General features: G+C 43.7%; 1 protein-coding gene across 1 annotated transcript in view; it reads right to left on the reverse strand.

The window, feature by feature from the left end:
- Positions 1-6,896: 6,896 nt before the first annotated feature.
- The window catches only part of LOC310713848 (uncharacterized protein), a 32,111-nt gene continuing 20,059 nt past the window's right edge, over positions 6,897-18,948 (reverse strand). Inside the window, exons 8-15 of the mRNA XM_083518413.1 lie at positions 16,030-16,097; positions 14,811-14,916; positions 12,668-12,843; positions 12,083-12,220; positions 10,795-10,912; positions 10,236-10,378; positions 8,680-8,847; positions 6,897-7,566 (exon numbers count right to left, since the gene is read on the reverse strand). Of these exons, the coding sequence (XP_083374539.1) occupies positions 7,159-7,566; positions 8,680-8,847; positions 10,236-10,378; positions 10,795-10,912; positions 12,083-12,220; positions 12,668-12,843; positions 14,811-14,916; positions 16,030-16,097 (1,325 nt within the window). The 3' untranslated portion in view covers positions 6,897-7,158. The remainder of the gene's footprint in view (positions 7,567-8,679; positions 8,848-10,235; positions 10,379-10,794; positions 10,913-12,082; positions 12,221-12,667; positions 12,844-14,810; positions 14,917-16,029; positions 16,098-18,948) is intronic.

The raw sequence follows: 18,948 nt of genomic DNA on the forward strand, positions 1-18,948 counted from the left end.
GCTCATGTAAAAACATGCTGATTCCCGGACTGCCCGTGGGCCGGATTTAGAAGGCGATTGGGCCGCCAAAGAAGAATACGAAATATTTTCTCAGGTTAGTCGCACAGGAACAATCAAGCTTCTTTTTCTTCTTTGGCGATCACTCGTAGCTGAGTAGGATTGTCTTCCATGAACGCGGTCTTAACAGTGAGTCTGTAAGTGACTGTGGAGGCCAATTCTGGATCCACACGTCCTTCCACATTGGGGACATTGGTTTTCGGGTGGAAGTTGATCACAGTGTGGATTTGACAAGCGTGCCTTCCTCTTAGCACGTTTCTCCCTTGTGTCCTGAGTTTGTGCATCTTCAAAGCCCATGACACCTTTGGTAAAAGCTGTTCTTCAATTGGAGCACTCGCAGGCAAGTGCTTCTCAATTGTTGGTGCTTATACTACATTTTTTTAAAAAAAATAATGCCTTGAAACAGTCTTTAAACCTATTTTGTTGACCATTGTTGACCATTTTGTTGGCATTACGCTTTCTATTTTTAAGTTCGGAATAGAGTAGTTGCTTTGGAAGACAATAATCAGGCATCTGCACAATATGACCAGTCTAACAATGTTGATGTTGAAGAATCATTGCTTCAACACTGGTGATCTTTGATTCTTCCAGTATACTGGTATTAGTTTGCCTGTCTTCCCAAGTGATGTGTAAAGTTTTTTGGAGACACTGTTGATGGAATCTTTTAAGGAGTTGGAGATGGCGTTTATAAGTGGTCCATGTTTCACAAGCATACAGTAAGGTTGGTAGTACCATAGTTTTGTAAACAAGCATTTTGTTTCCCTGCAAATGTCCTGGTCCTCAAACACTCTGCACTTCAATCGGGAGAAAGCCGCATTCGCAGAGCTCAGGCGGTGCTGGATTTCGGCATCAGTGTCGCGCCAACCCTTCTGACAGGTGAGTGCCTCGCTGCAGTTTTGCTCCCTATGATGGCAGCGTGGACTGGTGCAGTGCTGGATTACCAAACAGGCAGAGCAGGTGCCCAGACCCCACGCCTTTTCGGGGCCCCACGACAAAAGATAAAGCATTATTGATTTGATCTCAAAAGAAAATTGCAATCAAGTATTAGGAGATAATTTGCGAGGGAGTCCCTGAGATTTTGACTGCCCTGGAGGCCTCCACAGGGTTTCCACTGGACTCGTGTGGTGCAGAAGAATCGCACGGTGTCTCTGTTTACGGCACTTACCTGGCTGGCCGACAGGAATAAAAGTCCTCGTAGCTGGTCACTGCTTAAGCAGCCCTGTGGGAGAAAGCAGCTGTGGGTTGGCAAACTGTGGTTTGGGGTTGGTCTGGGGAGCAAGCGTCGCTCTCTCCAGAGACCTGGGAAGGCTGAGCTGTATCTCAGGTGTTGGAGGGCTGGCAAAGGCCACTGAGGGAAAGGGGTGGCTTCACCCTGGCAGGTGTGGCAGCAGGAATTTGGGATAGAGGAAATGCAATACTAGAAAGGGAAGGAGGAAGCAGCTTCAGAAATTGCCTAGGTATGTTTAATTGCTCTTTCAGGGCCACCTTTTGTATGTGTATGTACACTGCTGTGTAATTAAAAATATATCAACGTGGCTTGCAGCAATAAAAACACAAAACTACACAGTAAAAACCATTCAAAGCTTAACATAAGGCCTCAGTTAACCCTTGTGGAAGGATGTATTCTTTTCTTTTTTTAAAAAAAAATCACCATAAACAAAATAAACAGTCAGTTATCTTGCATATATAACCCAACAGGGAGCATGTGAGTAACACATTATCCAAAGTATTGACCTTTGGATACAAAGCTTTTGATCAAATACAAAACGTGAAAGATTTAAAAAACCCAAAGCATCCCTGCAGCTGTGATATGGTTGTTGTTTAATCGTCTTAGTTGTGTTCGACTCTCTGTGACCCTTCTCACTTTCTTCTCAAAGCTTCTCCTTATGTCCATGGAGTTTTTTTGGCAAAATACTTGAGTGAATTGCCAGTTCCTTCTCCAGGTGGATCACAGTTAGTCTAAACTCTCTGCTATGACCTGTCTGTCTTGTGTGGCCCTGCACGGCATAGCTCAGAGCTTCTTGGAGTTATTCAAGCCGCTTTGCCATAACAAGGCAAATCCATGAAGGAGTGTGATATGGTAGCCTCACTCATCTGAGCTTTCCCAGAACAGGTAAGTGGTAGTGGTTTTTCCTATCATGAATAATGGTATTGGGCTTAAGATGACAATTGCTTTTCTTACTGTCTTACGCATAAGAAGGATACAATACATGAGACAAGTGGAGATACTGTTACATCGATAATTACAGCTAATTAACCAGACAGTACATAGGAAGGACTTGTTCATGTTTCAAGACACTAGCTTTCATTATGAAATCAAGCCAGCCAGAAGTAAATTTGTCTTTCCTACTTTGTCCTCTGGACATCATCTGTCAGTCTTTTTCGGACATAGGCAAACTCAGCCCTCCAGATGTTTTGGGACTACAACTCCCATCATCCCTAGCTAACAGGACCAATGATCAGGTATGATGGGAATTGTAGTCCCAAAACATCTGGAGGGCTGAGTTTGCCTATGCCTGGTCTTTTTAATCTAGCTATTTCCCAGAACCAAATTTGTACTGGTTAGTTATCATTGTGCCTGCGAGGCGTCTAGCAATCATGCATCTTATTGTTATTGTTTAATTGTCTTAGCTTGTAATGTGACTTCTAAGTTCTCTGCTCTGCAAATCTGAATTGTTCAGGAAGGATGTTTTCTTAATAGACTTACATACACCTGTTAGAAGAAAAGGTTTCAGCAGGTGTTTAAAAGCTGCACAGGATAGCTGTGTGCTCCCTGTCGGCAGATGTTTACTGGAGTCAGAGCAAACACATTTATAGGTAAGTTACTGTTTAAACAATACCTTTTTTTTTTACTGCTAATTCCACCCTTTGTGTTTGTCTTCAGCATGTTTGCTCAAGGATAGCCAAGACAGTTTTTGTGGACTAAACTGTCCTCACCCATTAAGGCTACATAAAACTGAAAGCTGGAATTAAGGGTCCCGTGCAGGGGCATAAGAAGGGGGGTGCGGTAGGGGTCTGCCCCAGGTGTCATCCCAGAGGTGGGTAACAAAATTCCCCCAGGGCAGATCAAGCTGCTGCGTGGGCGGATCGCCCCTCCCCGGGGTGCACGGCATGTGCGCCACTCGGGGTACTCAAGCAACTAGCTCTGCCACTGGTCCCATGCTCCCTGTTTTGGAACAGTGAGTTGGCACATACAGAATCATAACATAGTCTCAATCCACACACCCTTAATCTATCATATTATGAATGGGGCAAGTATGAGGTTCTCTAGGGGGAGAAGTAAAAGCTAAAGGTAAAGAACCCCTGGACAGTTAAGTTCAGTCAAATGCAACCATGGGGTTGTGGGCTCATCTCATTTTCAGGCCGAGGGAGCCGGTGTTTGTCCACAGACAGCTTTCCAGGTCATGTGGAAAGCATGACTAAATCGCTTCTGGCGCAACGGAACACCGTGACAGAAGTCAGTGTGCATGGAAACGCTGTTTACCTTCCTGCCGCAGCGGTACCTACGTATTTATCTACTTGCACTGGCGTGCTTTCAAACTGCTAGGTTGGCAGGAGCTGGGACAGAGCAATGGGAGCTCCCCACCATCGCAGATTCGAACTGTCAACCTTCTGATCAACAAGCCCAAGAGGCTCAATTGTTTACACCGCAGCGCCACGCGCTCCTAGGGGGAGGATACTTTGGGTAACAACATACTGTATAGGCCGATTCCATGAGCTTCAAGGAGCCCCAGCTGATGAAGCATCTCGGCCCCAGCTGACCAAGTGTCAAGGTGTGTTAAGCAGACCTTATGAGGAGGTCTCTACCCCTCCTTTCCTTGACCTAAAGAAAACCCAAGCTCTTAGTAAAGTAACTTAAAACTACAAAAACAATTTTGCAGGTAGAATGTCAGCAGGGGTGTGAAGGATTTCTACTGTTTTGAACTCTTTGTCACATGTAGAACTATCTCCCTTGTTGGGCAGAGGTTGTGGGTGCCTCTGGGGTGCAATGCGCTGCTGTGAACATATTTGTTCCCTTGTGTTGAAGGCTGACCTGGAAAAAAACTAAGAGAGGCAGAGACGTTGGTGGATGAGGCCTTTAGGGGCCTTATAGATGTGCCCTGCTCCTAGAATCATAGAACTGTAGAGCTGGAACCCCCTGAAAAGCAGGAATCACAACTAAAGCATCCATGACAGATGGCCATCCAACCTCTGCTAAAAAAAACCATCTGATGAAGGAGTCCACAACCTCCCAAGGTTCCACTGTCAAACAGCTCTTACTGTTAGAAAGGTCTTCCTGGAGTTGAGTTGGAATTGCCTTCCTTGTAACCTGAAGCCATTGGTTTGGGTCTTACCCTCCAGAGCAGGAGAGAACAAGCTTGCTTCATCTTCCATGTGATCTTCCATTTAGTAGATAGGTAGCCGTGTTGGTCTGCCATAGTCAAAATAAAAAAATTCCTTCCAGTAGCACCTTAAAGACCAACTAAGTTAGTTCTTGGTATGAGCTTTCGTGTGCATGCACACTTCTTCAGATACCTCTCGGGGAGCACCCCGGGGAGAGGCACTTCTTCAGATACGTATCTGAAGAAGTGTGCATGCACACGAAAGCTCATACCAAGAACTAACTTAGTTGGTCTTTAAGGTGCTACTGGAAGGAATTTTTTTATCTTCCATTTAGATATTTTAAGATGGATAGTGTATCTCCTCTCAGACTCCTCTTTTGCAGGCTAAATATACTCAACTCCCTCAACTGTTCCTCATAAGGCTTGGTTTCCAGACCCTCGGTCACCCTCCTCTGCCCATGTTCCAACTTGTCAATATCCTTTTTAAATTGTGGTGCCCAGAACCGGACACAGTATTCCAGCTGTGGTCTGACGAAAGCAGAATTGAGTGGGACTGTGACTTCCCTTGACCTGGACTCTATACTTCTGCTGATGCAGCCTAGAATAGCATCAGCTTTATCCTAAGATGATAATTCGCCTGCTCTGAGGAAGCATGAGTCTCGGGCAAGGAGATGGAAACATTCCTTTACAAGGGACCAATTCCTTGGGGAATGAACAGATACCCTGTTGTGTTGAGGACACTTCTCCAGGAGGGCAGGGTGGAAGTATCCATGTAGTGGGTGGTTCAATAATTAAGAAAACAGATAATTGGGTGTGTGTAGGGATATCGCGGAGTGGGGAGTGGGGTCCGGAGGGAGCACACTTCCCCACCAGCAGGCAGCCACAATCTGCCTGCACGCGTGACCTTGGGGTGCAGGGCAAACTCCCCCTCAGACAAGCCACGGCTGTCGGAACATCGTCCCGTGTCTGACCTTTTGCGGTCTCAGCAGTCTGCGGTGTCCTGTCTGTAACATTTCCCCCCCGAGACCTTTTGTCTCCTTCGTCATACAGTGTGCAAGGGGGAAATGACGCTGTGGAAACAGGTGCCAAAGTAACTTTGTGCCACCCCACGATCTCGGGACGGAAGATGTGCAAAGGTCACAGCCCAAAATGTATCTGCCTAGCTTGCATATTTGTCTCAATAAAAAGAGGCTCCACAGGCTGGTCAGCAGCTCGCTTCAGCCCACCTGTGCGCAGCTCACCTGATGATCAACTCCTGTCTTGGGCCTTCACTTCAGGTGTGTTATGGGAATGCAGCTCTTTCTCACTGTCAGAGGCTTGCTGTTTCTGATTCTGATTCTGGAGGTAACATACAGCTAATGCGGTCTGTTCCTAGCATTCAAAATAAAAATTTTAAAAATTGTCCAGTGGCACCTTATAGACCAACTAAGTTTCTTCTGGTATAAGCTTTAATGTGCATGCACACTTCTTCAGGCACACGAAAGCTTATACCAGAACAAACCTAGTTGGTCTATAAGGTGCTACTGGACAGTTTTTTTAAATTTTTATTTCAACTGTATCAGACCAACACGGCTACCTACCTGTTCCTAGCATTATTCACCAACATTAGAGCGAAGATGCACATGCCTGTGATGGATATGGGAATGGGCTTCTTGGGAATTTCTCCCTGATGGGGGGTTGGGTGCAAAAGTTTTTCAACAGCATAAATGGATCTGAGTACAAGAATACTTTATATTTTTTGCTCTTGACAGGCTCTTTCAGCAACTATTACCTATCAGAAAATAATCTGGCAGATAGTTGGGGGAGAGGAAGAGGGAATCAACAGTGGGAATCTTAGCACCACTAATGTGGACAAATGTTGTACAGTCCAAAGCACTGTACTGGGTTGCTATGTAGGAAGCTGAAATCCAGGATCTGGATGGCGAGTAGGATGCAAATTTCAAAGCAGACTCGTCTGATCCACCCCTCATAGACCAACCAAGTGTATGCTTTTAGAACTGGGTTGCTGGATCCCAGGATGTTGTGGATGTCAAACAGGGGTCAGCAAACTTTTTCAGCAGGGGGCCGGTCCACTGTCCCTCAGGCCTTGTGGAGGGCCGGTTTATATTTTGGAGGGGGGGGAATTGAACAAATTCCTATGCCCCACAAATAACCAAGAGATGCATTTTAAAATCAAAGGACACATTCTACTCATGTAAAAACACGCTGATTCCTGGACCGCCCGCAGGCCGGATTGAGAAGGCGATTGGGGCGGATCTGGCCTCCGGGCCTTAGTTTGCCTATCCATGGATTAGTACGTCTGTAAAAGCAGTGTCTTTGTGAAATGAGACTAGCCGACAACAACTTTGGCTGTTTGTTATACTCAATTTGTTTGAGTATAACAAACAAATTTAAAGAGCAAGATAGGATGCAGGAGAAGACAAGGGGACCATGATACACAAAGATTGAACAGATTACCCAAATTAATTCATATCCAGCTTTGGAGCAACATCCCTTTTCTAAAAAAACACACCTCTATTAAATCAGATATATATTGCATAGGTTTTACTACAATGGCTTCATTTTAAGTAGTATGTCACATTGTAATAAACCAAAAGCTAGCTAATGACAGGCAGCAAATCGATACAAGAAAAGCCACTTCTCTTATAAATCAGTTTCTGAAAAACCTGGTGCCCAGTAATGATTCTTCTTTCTCTCCCTCTCAAAAAAGCAAAGGAACAAAGAGTGTTTTTTGAGGAGCAGCTCTAAGGGCATTTGGTTCATCCATTTATTTTACTTTTCATGGAGAAGCAAATCTGCCCAAGAAAAGTATACTTTTTGTTGGGTTGTGGCGGATAAAAAACAGGAAGGGGTGGTCAGCGTTGAAATCCTCTTCCATAGGCAAACTACATAGCATTATCATACCAGCAGTTGCTGCTGCTGCTTCTGTTCCTTCTTCATTCACTTCTACAAATGACTTGTGAACAATTTTGGACACATGGAGGTCCCGGGCTCCTGACATTCCAGACAAATCTGCCTTTCCGCTGTCAAAGACATCCAGCACTCCCAATTCGGCCAAGGGAGTTTTAAGATCATAGGTCTCCTCCAGCTTAAATTTCGGCAGATGCACCCTAACTTCAGAGTTGCTGTACATTTTTCCTGGGTGTGTCCACTCTTGGAGCTTTCCTAAGGTGAGCTGCTTCTCTAGCTAGAATTTAAAAAGAGAGAGAGAGAGAGGATGAATTTAATAATAATAATAATAATTTATTATTTATACCCGGCTCATCTGGCCGGGCCTCCCCAGCCACTCTGGGTGGCTTCCAACAAAATATTAAAATACAGTAATGCATCAAACATTAAAAGCTTCCCTAAACAGGGCTGCCTTCAGATGTCTTCTAATCTCAAATATATCTACTTCATGTACAGTAACAACAACAACAACAATAGCAGTGCTTATATAGAAAGTCAGAATGGAAAGCTAGGGAGTGTCTGTGGAGAAGAGAGAAATAAATATTCAAGAAGGGTATCCCAACTTTAACTTCGTTTATCTCCACCTCAGAATGGTACCAGGACTTGAAAGAGACGGTTTGCTACCCAAGACCTTGGAGACTCACTATCTGTTGGAAAATCTAAAATTCCACACGGAAATACTCCCAAAAGCATTTAGCCACTCCTGTGTACTCAGTCTTTAGAAACTGTGGAACGATAGGAAAATTGTTTCAAAGCAACATATTGAAGGCATTTATTTTGAAGCAAAGTCCAACTTGTCCCTATTTGATTTCAAGTCTGCAAATGCATCGATCTGCAGATAATTCAGAGCACGTGCTGAAGAAGCCAGACGCTCTGCTTTGGTTTTCTCTGGGGCTGGGAGGAGAGACTCCGATACTTCTCCATCCTCTCAGAAACACAGCCTTTGCTCCTGAAAAGTAAAATGTTCCTACAAAAGAGAGGATTGCTGCAAGGCTGCTTCATGTATTATCCAAGAATACTCCTTCGACAATCAACTGGATAGCTCAGTTGGTTAGAGTGCCGTGCTGATAACGCCAAGGTTGCAGGTTTGGGACATCTGCATGTTCCTGCATTTCAGGGGGGTTGGACTTGATGACCCCAGAGTCCCCTCCAACTCTACAGTTCTATGAAGACTCAGCTGTAATAATCAATAGTAGTAATAATATAGTTCAAAAATTCTGATCTCAATTTCACATGCATATACCATGAGCACTGCTACTACAGGTTGTCGTTTTTTTTTAAAAAAAAATTATTGGTAATGTGCCATTTGAAAAAATTATTATAGAGAAAGAAAGGGAGAAACCAGAATTACCTGTTCCAGGCCAGTAGAGTTATCCTCAATGTCATCAGGCAGCAGGATTATCATGCTAAGTTTGTCCCCCTTGTAAGGAAGTTCCAGCACACGGCATTTACACTCAGGGATATATCCGAAAGGAAGCTCCTTTTTCAGAAACATCATCTTCACCGTCGTCTTTTCCTTCTGGGTAGTTTTTAAAAAGGCACAACTATGAGCATGCAAAAACATATTGCAGGTAAAAGAGTATGTTTAGACACCTAAGAGTTCGTGCAAAGAAAAAGGTTCTTTCCAAAACTATGTTAACAGTTGTGCTGAGGGTCCTACTCAGAAGAAAGCTAGATTTGGGTCAATTGGGACTTACTCCTAGGGCTAAGTGGGCAAAGGATGCAACCATTCACATTGTAATCCAGGCATGTCCAAAGTCCATTTTGGGGGCCTAATCCAGTTGGTTTAATCCGGCCCCTGTGGCAGTTTATTTCCTGGGGTAAAATCCTAAAAAAACCTCAACAACTTCAATCCTAAAAAATGTCAACAACTTTGGTTGGCCCCCACGGCCCTTTGATTCATCAGGCCCCCACAGCCCTTCACTTCACCAAATCTGGCCCTCTTTGAAAAAAATTTGGACACCGCTGTAATCAGTTCATGGCACACTCAATCTTGCTTTTGGTCATCTAAAGGCAAAGATAATCAAGCAAGCAAGTTACTAAAACCAAATTTGTTCTTTTCAGCTGTTTACTTCAAGCACTGAAGCTGGCCAATGGAAACTGAAGTCCAATAAAAGCTCAATAAAATATTTTAAAATGAAAATATTGGTTCAAATTTAATAGTTTCCATTCAGAGAACACACTGGGTTGAATCCACAGGTGTCCTACCACGTTTAGGGTTTTTTACTCCCAGTCATGCACAAATAACGTTTACGTGTTTTAGAGCTGCTAAAAGTATTACCAAGTTGACTATCACCCTTAAACCTAAATTTTGGGTAGCATCCGACTAAAGCATTCTCTCAGTGTAAGGATTTCCCTCCTCTCCTCGCACACCCCATACCCTCCCCAGATGTGCTCCAGAACCCCTAGAACAAATTTAGGGGGTACATGGGAGGGGAGGACAAGTGGGGAAGTCCTGCTGCACAAAACAGAAATCCTTGCACTGGTGGGAAGTGCTACTCAGCGCTACTTTGGATACAACTCTTTACAAGACTGTCGCGGGTGGCGCTGTGGGTTAAACCACTGAACCTAGGGCTTGCTGATCAGAAGGTCGGTAGTTCAAATCCCTGCGACAAGGTGAGCTCCCATTGCTCGGTCCCTGCTCCTGCCAACCTAGCAGTTCAAAACCACGTCAAAGTGCAAGTAGATAAACAGGTACCGCTCCGGCGGGAAGGTAAACAGCTTTTCCGTGTGCTGCTCTGGTTCGCCAGAAGCGGCTTAGACATGCTGGCCACATGACCTGGAAGCTGTATGCCAATAAAGCGAGATGAGCGACGCAACCCCAGAGTTGGCCACGACTGGACCTAATGGTCAGGGGTCCCTTTACCTTTAATAACAGGACAGTGTGGAATATAGGCCTTTTGTTACCTTACTGAGTCTAAAAGGGAGTTCCTCAGTGTCCTCCTCTTGAAATTTCTCTGCCCAGCTGCCTTTGAAGTAGATGGCATTTACCAAAACAAGTTTGGTCAGTTCATTCAGTGAGCCTTCGGATAACAAGTCACGTATTTTACCTGGAAATTGAAGTTACAGAACAAATTAGCTCTGTAAGAATCAAGACATTGGTTCAGACATGACAGGAGGCTGTGGATAACTGTGGCTCAGTGGCTTGTTTTGCTGCTTTTGTTAAGCAAGCGTGTGAATATGCCTGAAACTCATGCATATCCTGGGCTTATTAAGTCAAGATCTGACTGGAGACAAGGTAGGGCCAAAACGAAGGAAGGAAGGAAGGAAGGAAGGAAGGAAGGAAGGAAGGAAGGAAGGAAACCCTGATAGTCCTTCCTAATCATTTTTTAAAGAAACTGAGGTAGTTCAGTCAGTAAAGCTTGAGACACTTAGATCAGGGTTGTGATCTACAGGTCCCTGTTGTTCCTTTCAACTTTATGATTCTATGATTCTCTAAGTTGAGAGTTTTCCAGGCACCATTCACCTTCTGTATGATTCTCAACCCACTGGTTAATTTGCTTTCGTGCATCATCTGAAGCATTGAGAAAATCCACTGTGGCCAACTCAGCTCCATACATCTTCTGGGTGCTAGCCAAGAAATCCTGGAGAAATCACAGAAGACAGATATCAATGTACAAGGGGGAGGGGGGTATCACCCATCTGCGGACTATAAATTGGTCTTCCCATTCCTGGCTGGGGGTGACAGTTACTTTTGTTGGCATTGTTCATCAATCTATTGAAAGAATGCCAGTTATCTCATCATGCACCAATTAGTAAAAACACTCAATTCCCAGTTTAGGGAAGTTTTAAACATTTGATGGTTTACCCAGCCAGATGGGTGGAGTATAAATCATCATAATCATCATTTTTTATTTGCATGCCGCCTTTCCACAGTTAAAAAATCAATGCTTACAGCATGACAAGATTTACATAATTACAAAAGTCACAAACAATAAATAAACCACATCAAGAAAATACACAACCAAATGGGAAACAATTACCATCAAAATCTGAAACTAAGAATACAGCATTAATATCAGTTTAATATGACATAAGTAAAAAATAACAGCAATTTAAACAAAAAAACAAAAACAAAATGGAGCCCTCTCTGCCCAGCAGCAGCGGCGGCAGCAGTCCTTTATAGCAGTGTTCCCCAACCCTGGGCCTCCAGCTGTTTTTGGACTACAATTCCCATCATCCTTGACCACTGGTCTTGCTAGCGAGGGATGATGGGAGTTGTAGTCCAAAAACAGCTGGAGGCCCAAGGTTGGGGAACACTGCTTTATAGAGCCCGTCAGGCCCCGCCCTGGGCCAGGTGGTGAGTGGCAGGACTGGGGCCCTCAGGTGCTAAGCAGTAGTAGTAGTTTGGGTTTTTTCCTCATTCTGTGCAGACGTTCCTGTGGAAAAGTTCTACCTACTCTGCTTAACACAGAAGATACAATCCGAAAGCATTCTATAAAAGTTGTTTCAACACAAATGAATGTGATGTTGTAAACAAATTGGAATGTTTAGCTTTATCCAGGAATGTCAAACGCAATAAAGCTGGCAAAAAAATAATAATACCCACAACCTACATGAGGCAGCGCTTCATTTGTGAGCTTGACATTTGTGGCTTTTAATGTTCTGATGCAGCAGTTTCATAGCATACCAATTCTCCCAAATGAAGAATTACAACCCCAACACGCCCAGTTCCACATCTAGGGAAATAAAAAGAAAATCTCCCGGCCAGCTAATTTTGCAGAGTTTCGTTTATATCCCAGCAATTAACTTACTTGCAAAAAAGCATAGGTCTTTTCTCCAAACAGCCTATTAGCAAGCTTCAATGTATAGGGTGCTCCGCTCTTGTTAATGTCGGTATTCAGGGCCTGGAATCTTGAGTGAAGGTCTTCCACGACATCAAAGTGAAATGTCTGCACAAGGGAAAAGAGAAGTCCTTATCACTAGGACCAATCAAATAAATCTCCCTGTGGAACACCCTCCCACCAGATGTCAAAGAGAACAACAACTACCAGACTTTTAGAAGACATCTGAAGGCAGATGCTTTTAATGTTTGATGTATTACACTATTTTAATATTTTTAATAAATTACAGTAAAAGGTTTTAGGAAATGGAAGGAAAATAATTAGCTGTATTTCCCTGGTGTGTTACTATCATGATGGGGGAAAAACACCACTGCAATGAAATCATGGACTATAAACAGAAACATTCAGAATATATTCTGATGCATAATTAAATCGCAACAAAACTGCTCCTACTTTGTGGGATATTAAATGTAAAGTTCTTTGAATGGTTAAAGTTGAACCACCTTAGAAAAATAACCAGAAATCAAGATGAAACCTGAAAAGATTTTTGCTGACCTTTGAGAGTTGTGCGGCTGTGTTACCCTTAGCCCCCAATGAAACCATGGCGATTGCAGCAGATATGCTAAGCGGTGAAAAAAAGATGTTGCCTGTTTTGTTGGCTTCACTGAACTTTTGGAAGAGATCAAGGGCAAAATGTGTGTTTGCGTTAGCCAGCTTCTCCATGGTGGAATCTGAAAAGCATGAAAAGGAAAGAAAAACCATGTCACTTATTACTTTTGACCAACACACATACACAATCTATACGCAGTCAGGAAAACAGGAACCTGACTTCGGCAGACGTGTCACAAAATAACAAATATAGTTATGGTCTCTCTGCCTCTGTTCCCATCCTTTTTGTGATAGTGCCGTGGGGCAACAGCCTGATATGTGCAAAAAGGGCTCTTCCCCCAAATTCTCTTCAAGTTAATAAACTTTCTAAAATCTCCCTGCAACCACCAAGTGCTAGATCCACATGACTGAGCTTTGGGAAGCTCAGCAACCTGTCTTGAGTCGCCTCTAAATGCACCTTCCAGGCGCACGGACATCACAGGTGAGCGGCAATTTAGGAAAGGAAGCTGCCTTGCAGGCTCCCTTCCAACTCTATGGTTCTAGGATTTTATTATCAGCCTGGCAGCCAGAGAAGAAGGAAGTTCTGTTTGTCTCATTCATGCCCAGAGGAAAAACTCCACCTGCTGGTTTTCTGTTAAAGTGGTTAAACTCTGGACTCCTCCCTCTGCCAAACACAGAAACCTGAGCTTCCCAGCTCTTTCCCTGACAGTTTTTAAACAGCTGTATGATGGGGAAAAGATATCAACAGCAGGAGCTCTTCTCCATAAAATCTGCAGCATGCAGGATCTTAAAAACATTTTTAATATTTGATGATTTACTATGTGCTAAAAACCGCCAGAGTGGCTGGGGAAAGCCAGATGGGCAGGGTAGAAATAATAAAATTATTATTAATAATAATAAATCTCTGCCTGCAGGTTTGATCACTAGTATATTCAGGCCATATGAAAGCCTCCAGTTCAGATCCACTACCAGGTAGTGTAGCCTGCAGAATGGGCATAGCCAGGGGAAGCATTTGCCCCATCCCCTAAATCAAGCAAATAAAGAAAAACACTTAACTAAAAGTAGAAATCGTGGAAAGGTTTTGACAGATTCCACCCCCACCCCAGCACTTGGGGTCAAAAGAAAGTAATTTGAGTGACTGGGGAAACCCAGCCAGATCCGTAGGGTATAACTAATAATAATAATAATAATAATAATAATAATAATAAAAGAATTGTTGTGACATTTCATTCCGAACCTGCTAGACAGAGGGTGATGGCTGGTGGGTGTCCTAACCCCCCTCCAAACATAAATCCTGGCTACGTCTCTCTCTCTCTCCTCCCACCAATAAATAAATCCTGGCTACGCCCAAGGGCTGCAGTACTGAGTTAGATGACTCAGAATAATATAGTTGCCAAAGTTCCTGGGGTTGGATGACCCTAGGGCAGAGGCGTCCAACTCCCAAGAGACTGCGATCTACTTACAGAATTAAAAACTGGCAGTGATCTACCCCTTTTGGGGGGGTTCAGGTCAAAGTTGTTGCGCTTTTAGGGAGGAAAACCCCGTTTTTGTTGACCTGGTTTTAGGCAGGAAATGGAAAAGGTCGCTCAGCGGAAGATCAATAAGGATCATGCGCGAATGGAGGACGGGGCGACGGGGGCGCACGGCAGGATGCTCTTTTGCAAGCGTTAGGAAAAGGAGCCCACGCTCTATCGCGACCAGTAGATCGCGATAGGCCTACTGGACATCCCTGCCCTAAGGGAATCCCCTTCCAGGTTTACCATTGGACGAAACATCCTTCTGCCCCAAAGCTCAACTTCACCCTGCCGACGAGCTTGTCTTTTCTGTTCCTCCTCCCTCCCTCCCTTTCTTGGGAAATCCCAAGCCCCCAAGGATCGGATGTCAGCAGCTCCGCCCAATGCATCCCTGCTTTTCTTCTGCAAGAGTTTTCCAAGTACAGCTTTCCCGTCTTGCAGCGCCGAGAGGGGGCGAAATGTGGCAGCTGTCCAGGCTGTGCGCCCTTCGGAGCGCGCCGCGCCCCTTGAGGCAAAGACGCTGCGCTGCCTTCTCCTCCTGCCACGACTGGGCCAGAAATGGTGCTTTTTCTTACCTGGACCCAGAGCCAAGTTTCCCGGGAGCGTCAGTCGCCGTCGAGGAAGCCCCGCTCTACTGAAAGAGGCTGGAAGGCAGGGCGGAGGGAAGCGCCCCGGGCGGGTCTAAAGCTGCGAGGGGAGACTGAAAGCGGAGCGACGCCTTAGGCGCCGCCCTTCGACGGAGGGAACCCGGAGGGCTTCGACAGGTGCGACGGTGCGGGAGACCAGAAAGAACCTTTCTCTTGATCAAGATGAGCAGGTGACAGCAAAGGTTGCAAGGTTTTTAGCTGGGGCAATCAGAATAAGATCCACAATTTGACTATGGATTCAAAACCCTAAAAATGTATTTTATATAATTGACTTATTATTTCTATTCTTTGTATATCATATTGTTGTTTTATTGCTACGGCCGATGGCTGACGCAAATAAAGATTCACCTGGTCGCATGGGCGTGCCAATTTTCCCCCCAACTTCCAGGTCCCCAAAATGAGGGGCAGTCAAAGGCTGCGACTGTGCCTTGGGAATTTGGAAGACCTTTTTTGGTTAAATTAATGTGATTTATTCCTGTATTGCAGAGGGTTGCGCTTGACGAGCCTTGCGGGGATCCCTTCAAACTATGATTCTATGAATTTAGTTTTGCTCTGTAAGGAAAATGTGTGTAAAATGGCATGGAAACCATTACAAATGATGGCCAAATCCTTGCAGTTATATTACATATTATTAGTATGATGAGTTATTCTTCTATATCAATACCGGACATTTCCAGAAGGCAAAATTAAAATTATTTTGTTTCCCAAAAGCTTCATCAAAGGCAGAATTGATTGCGGGGGTGGATTTCTGAATGGTGTTTTGTCTTGGATCTTAGGCAAGTCAAGATCGTGTGTTTTTTGGTGTTTTTGTAAACATAAAAAAGTTCAGTAACTTTGGGGCATGTCCAAAAAAGCTCAAAAACCTTTGGGATGTCCTGGTTTTTACTTTTTGAAATATGGCAGCCCTACTCATCAGACGTAGGCATACCAAGCAAAAATAATAGATCTTAATTCCTCACACCCAAAAACATGTTTTCCAAGACCCCACGATGAAGAAATTTGCAAATATTATGTTCTGCCCCTAAAATGACACACTCTAAATTGCCTGCAGGAATTAGGAGAAAAGTGCTGGAACTGAAGAGATGTGTTAATTGCGGGTGCAGGGGTTTGTATGTGTACTATTGCAAGGCTTAAAAGTTGGTGTTACTTTGCATTTTGCTTTTGATACCAGGAGATTATTTGGAACAGAAGCCATGCCACCCTGTACGAGGAAGACTTTTGAAGAATATAATTGGTGGGCACACCTTGTGAGAAACAGCGCGTCATTTTTAAACTTTTTGTCAGAGATCGTTAGGATTGTCTGACGACATGGTAAATTAAGATAAGGTTACCAGACATCCCCGTTTCCTGGGGACAGTCGCCAGATTTACAAATCAGTCCGCTGACAAAATCCATTTAAGTTGAAAAGGGTCCCCGGATTCGTTGAAAAAAATCTGGTAACCTTAAATCAAGATATACCATAGTTTGCACAATCACGTTCAGAATCGATTTCCGCCATTAACTATGACAATTGTGTAAAACACTGTGACACAGGTACAGTGCCGGATTAACCTATGAACTAAGCAAGTTATAGTTTAGGGCCCCACTCTCTTGCCCCCCGCCCCCAAATCTGGATGTACATTTCCAAAATATAAAAAACAAATAAAACAAAACCTACCGGTACATACAGCAAGTGTTTTGTGTTGTGTAGGCTCCTATGATGTAAGTAATGGGTCCATAAATTACCATATAGCATATATTCAACACATAAAAACATTGACAATTTGTTGACGACAAAATGACAGCTGGACATATAGACGGCCCCCTTACCTTCAGTAGCTTAGGGCCTCATCAAACCTAAATCCGGCCCTGCACAGGTCAGTGCCAAGGGTTTACCAGGTAAATACAGCCAGTGTTTTTCAGGAACAGAAATCCAGACACAGAAGGGGAAAAGTACAGCTCAAGTTTTGCTGATTACTGGTGGAATGCACTGACTCCAAATTCCTCCACTTACTATGCAGTATACAGGGCATTTTCCCACTCACAGCCACAATAGGGAATAGAATTACAGGTAGGTTAAAGTGAGTTGTTGCCTAACTTGACACCTTCAGCAAGGAGGAAGGGCTGGTCATCTAGTTTTCAGGTAGTAGTAAGCCTTTGACTGGCAAGGCATCACCAATGGAACAAATAGTAGATAGGTAGCCGTGTTGGTCTGCCATAGTCAAAATAAAAAATTCCTTCCAGTAGCACCTTAAAGACCAACTAAGTTAGTTCTTGGTATGAGCTTTCGTGTGCATGCACACTTCTTCAGATACACTGAAATAGAAGTTGCCAGATCCTTCTATATAGTGAGAAGGTGGGGAGGGGTGTTACTCAGAAGGATGGTGGGAATGGGAGATAGGCAGATAGCTGGGAGAGCCTCCCCACCTTCTCACTATATAGAAGGATCTGGCAACTTCTATTTCAGTGTATCTGAAGAAGTGTGCATGCACACGAAAGCTCATACCAAGAACTAACTTAGTTGGTCTTTAAGGTGCTACTGGAAGGAATTTTTTATTTTGACAATGGAACAAACACACTGATCAGCCTGATCATCTGTCAGTCCGATAACTGAAAACGAGGCTTTGTAGAAGTAACATAAGTGAGGCTCATTATGTTACATCGTTCACTCTCTATTACTGTGGACTTTTTAGAACTCCTTTTTCACTTCGAGCAAGATCTCTTCCTCACCTCACTTGCAAAAATAAAATAAAAGGAAAGGAAAACAATTAATGGCCTCATTGGACCATTGTTCCTTTTTAGTTTCAAGCTGTAGTCACAATACGAAAGCTGCGATAATGCGCCTAAATGTACTGGGTGAAATAAAGCATGCTCACATTACTGAATTGAACAGTGCAATGAAATTCTTTCTTCCAGTGTGTTACACAGCTCTTTCAGCACAGCTTCCAAAGCAGGGCAATGTTACTAAAATAAAAAATACTAAAATAAAAAAGCACCCTTAAGACAAAGATTGATGAGTATGTTCTACGACAGAAATGGGTAGCCTCAACTCAAAACCCATTCACTTGTTTTGGAAGAATGCACCGACATTGTTTGTGTGCTTTTACACAGATCCAATTCGTGCTAGCACACTTTTTGTGGGGGAGGCACCCACTAAACTTTCCCAGGAGACGAAAACAGAGTCACATTGAAGAACAATTTGCCAGCGACAAGTACCAGGTACAGAGATTGCCCCTGATAAGCAGACTGCTGAAATGTTTCTGCAGTGCTTCACTCGTCTCATTTTTCCGCAAGTGGGTGCATCTCAAAGGTCATATGAAATTGCTTACGTGCTAGGGAAGAGGCAGCATAAGCCAAGTACTGTTGGCAGTTGTAGCACAGTCAGCTTAAGCTGAATGGATTGGCAAATGCCACACCCAGAGAGAGGACTTCACCTGTACTCATGCGGAAATTAGTTGACTGACTGTTTACACATGTTGTTGACAACTAGTGTCTTAAGTGGGGAAGAGACTGGTGACGTTGGAGCTACGGGGTCAGAATAAATCTCGCCCTGAGCTGCTGTTTAATTAATTCAGTAGCAGTACAATCAGAACACAAAACAATTTCATTTTTATTTTAAATCCAATAATACATGAATCGATATCCATTCATACATAAATGTCACTTACAGGTTGCCAAGTCAAAATTCTGTGACTACTTTTTTTTTGCAAGTAACGTCAAAGAATAATACACTGTAGACCGAACATCATTCATACTTCTGTTTGTGCGCTGCATTCTTTGCAAGGCCAAATTTTTCTGTGTGTTGTAGAAATCATTGCACTTTTTCTGCGTTGCAATAACTAAATAAGGCTCTTCATTTTCTCTTTGGTTACCAATATCTTAAATTTATATGCTGGTGTGAACGCCAGAAACTGGTACTAAACAATTGTGTTTGTTTATCAAATGCACATGAGGTTATACGGTAGGATCTCCTTTGATAGAAGCTGTTTCTGGTGGTTGCTAATACCTCTTAAAGAACAAAACCACCTCCCCACCCCCACCCCGAAGTATCCTATGAAAATAAAGGTCCAGAACAAAATGGACCTCA

This window comes from Podarcis liolepis (assembly GCF_965112155.1).
Source record: "Podarcis liolepis genome assembly, chromosome: 8".
NCBI lineage: Eukaryota > Metazoa > Chordata > Lepidosauria > Squamata > Lacertidae > Podarcis > Podarcis liolepis.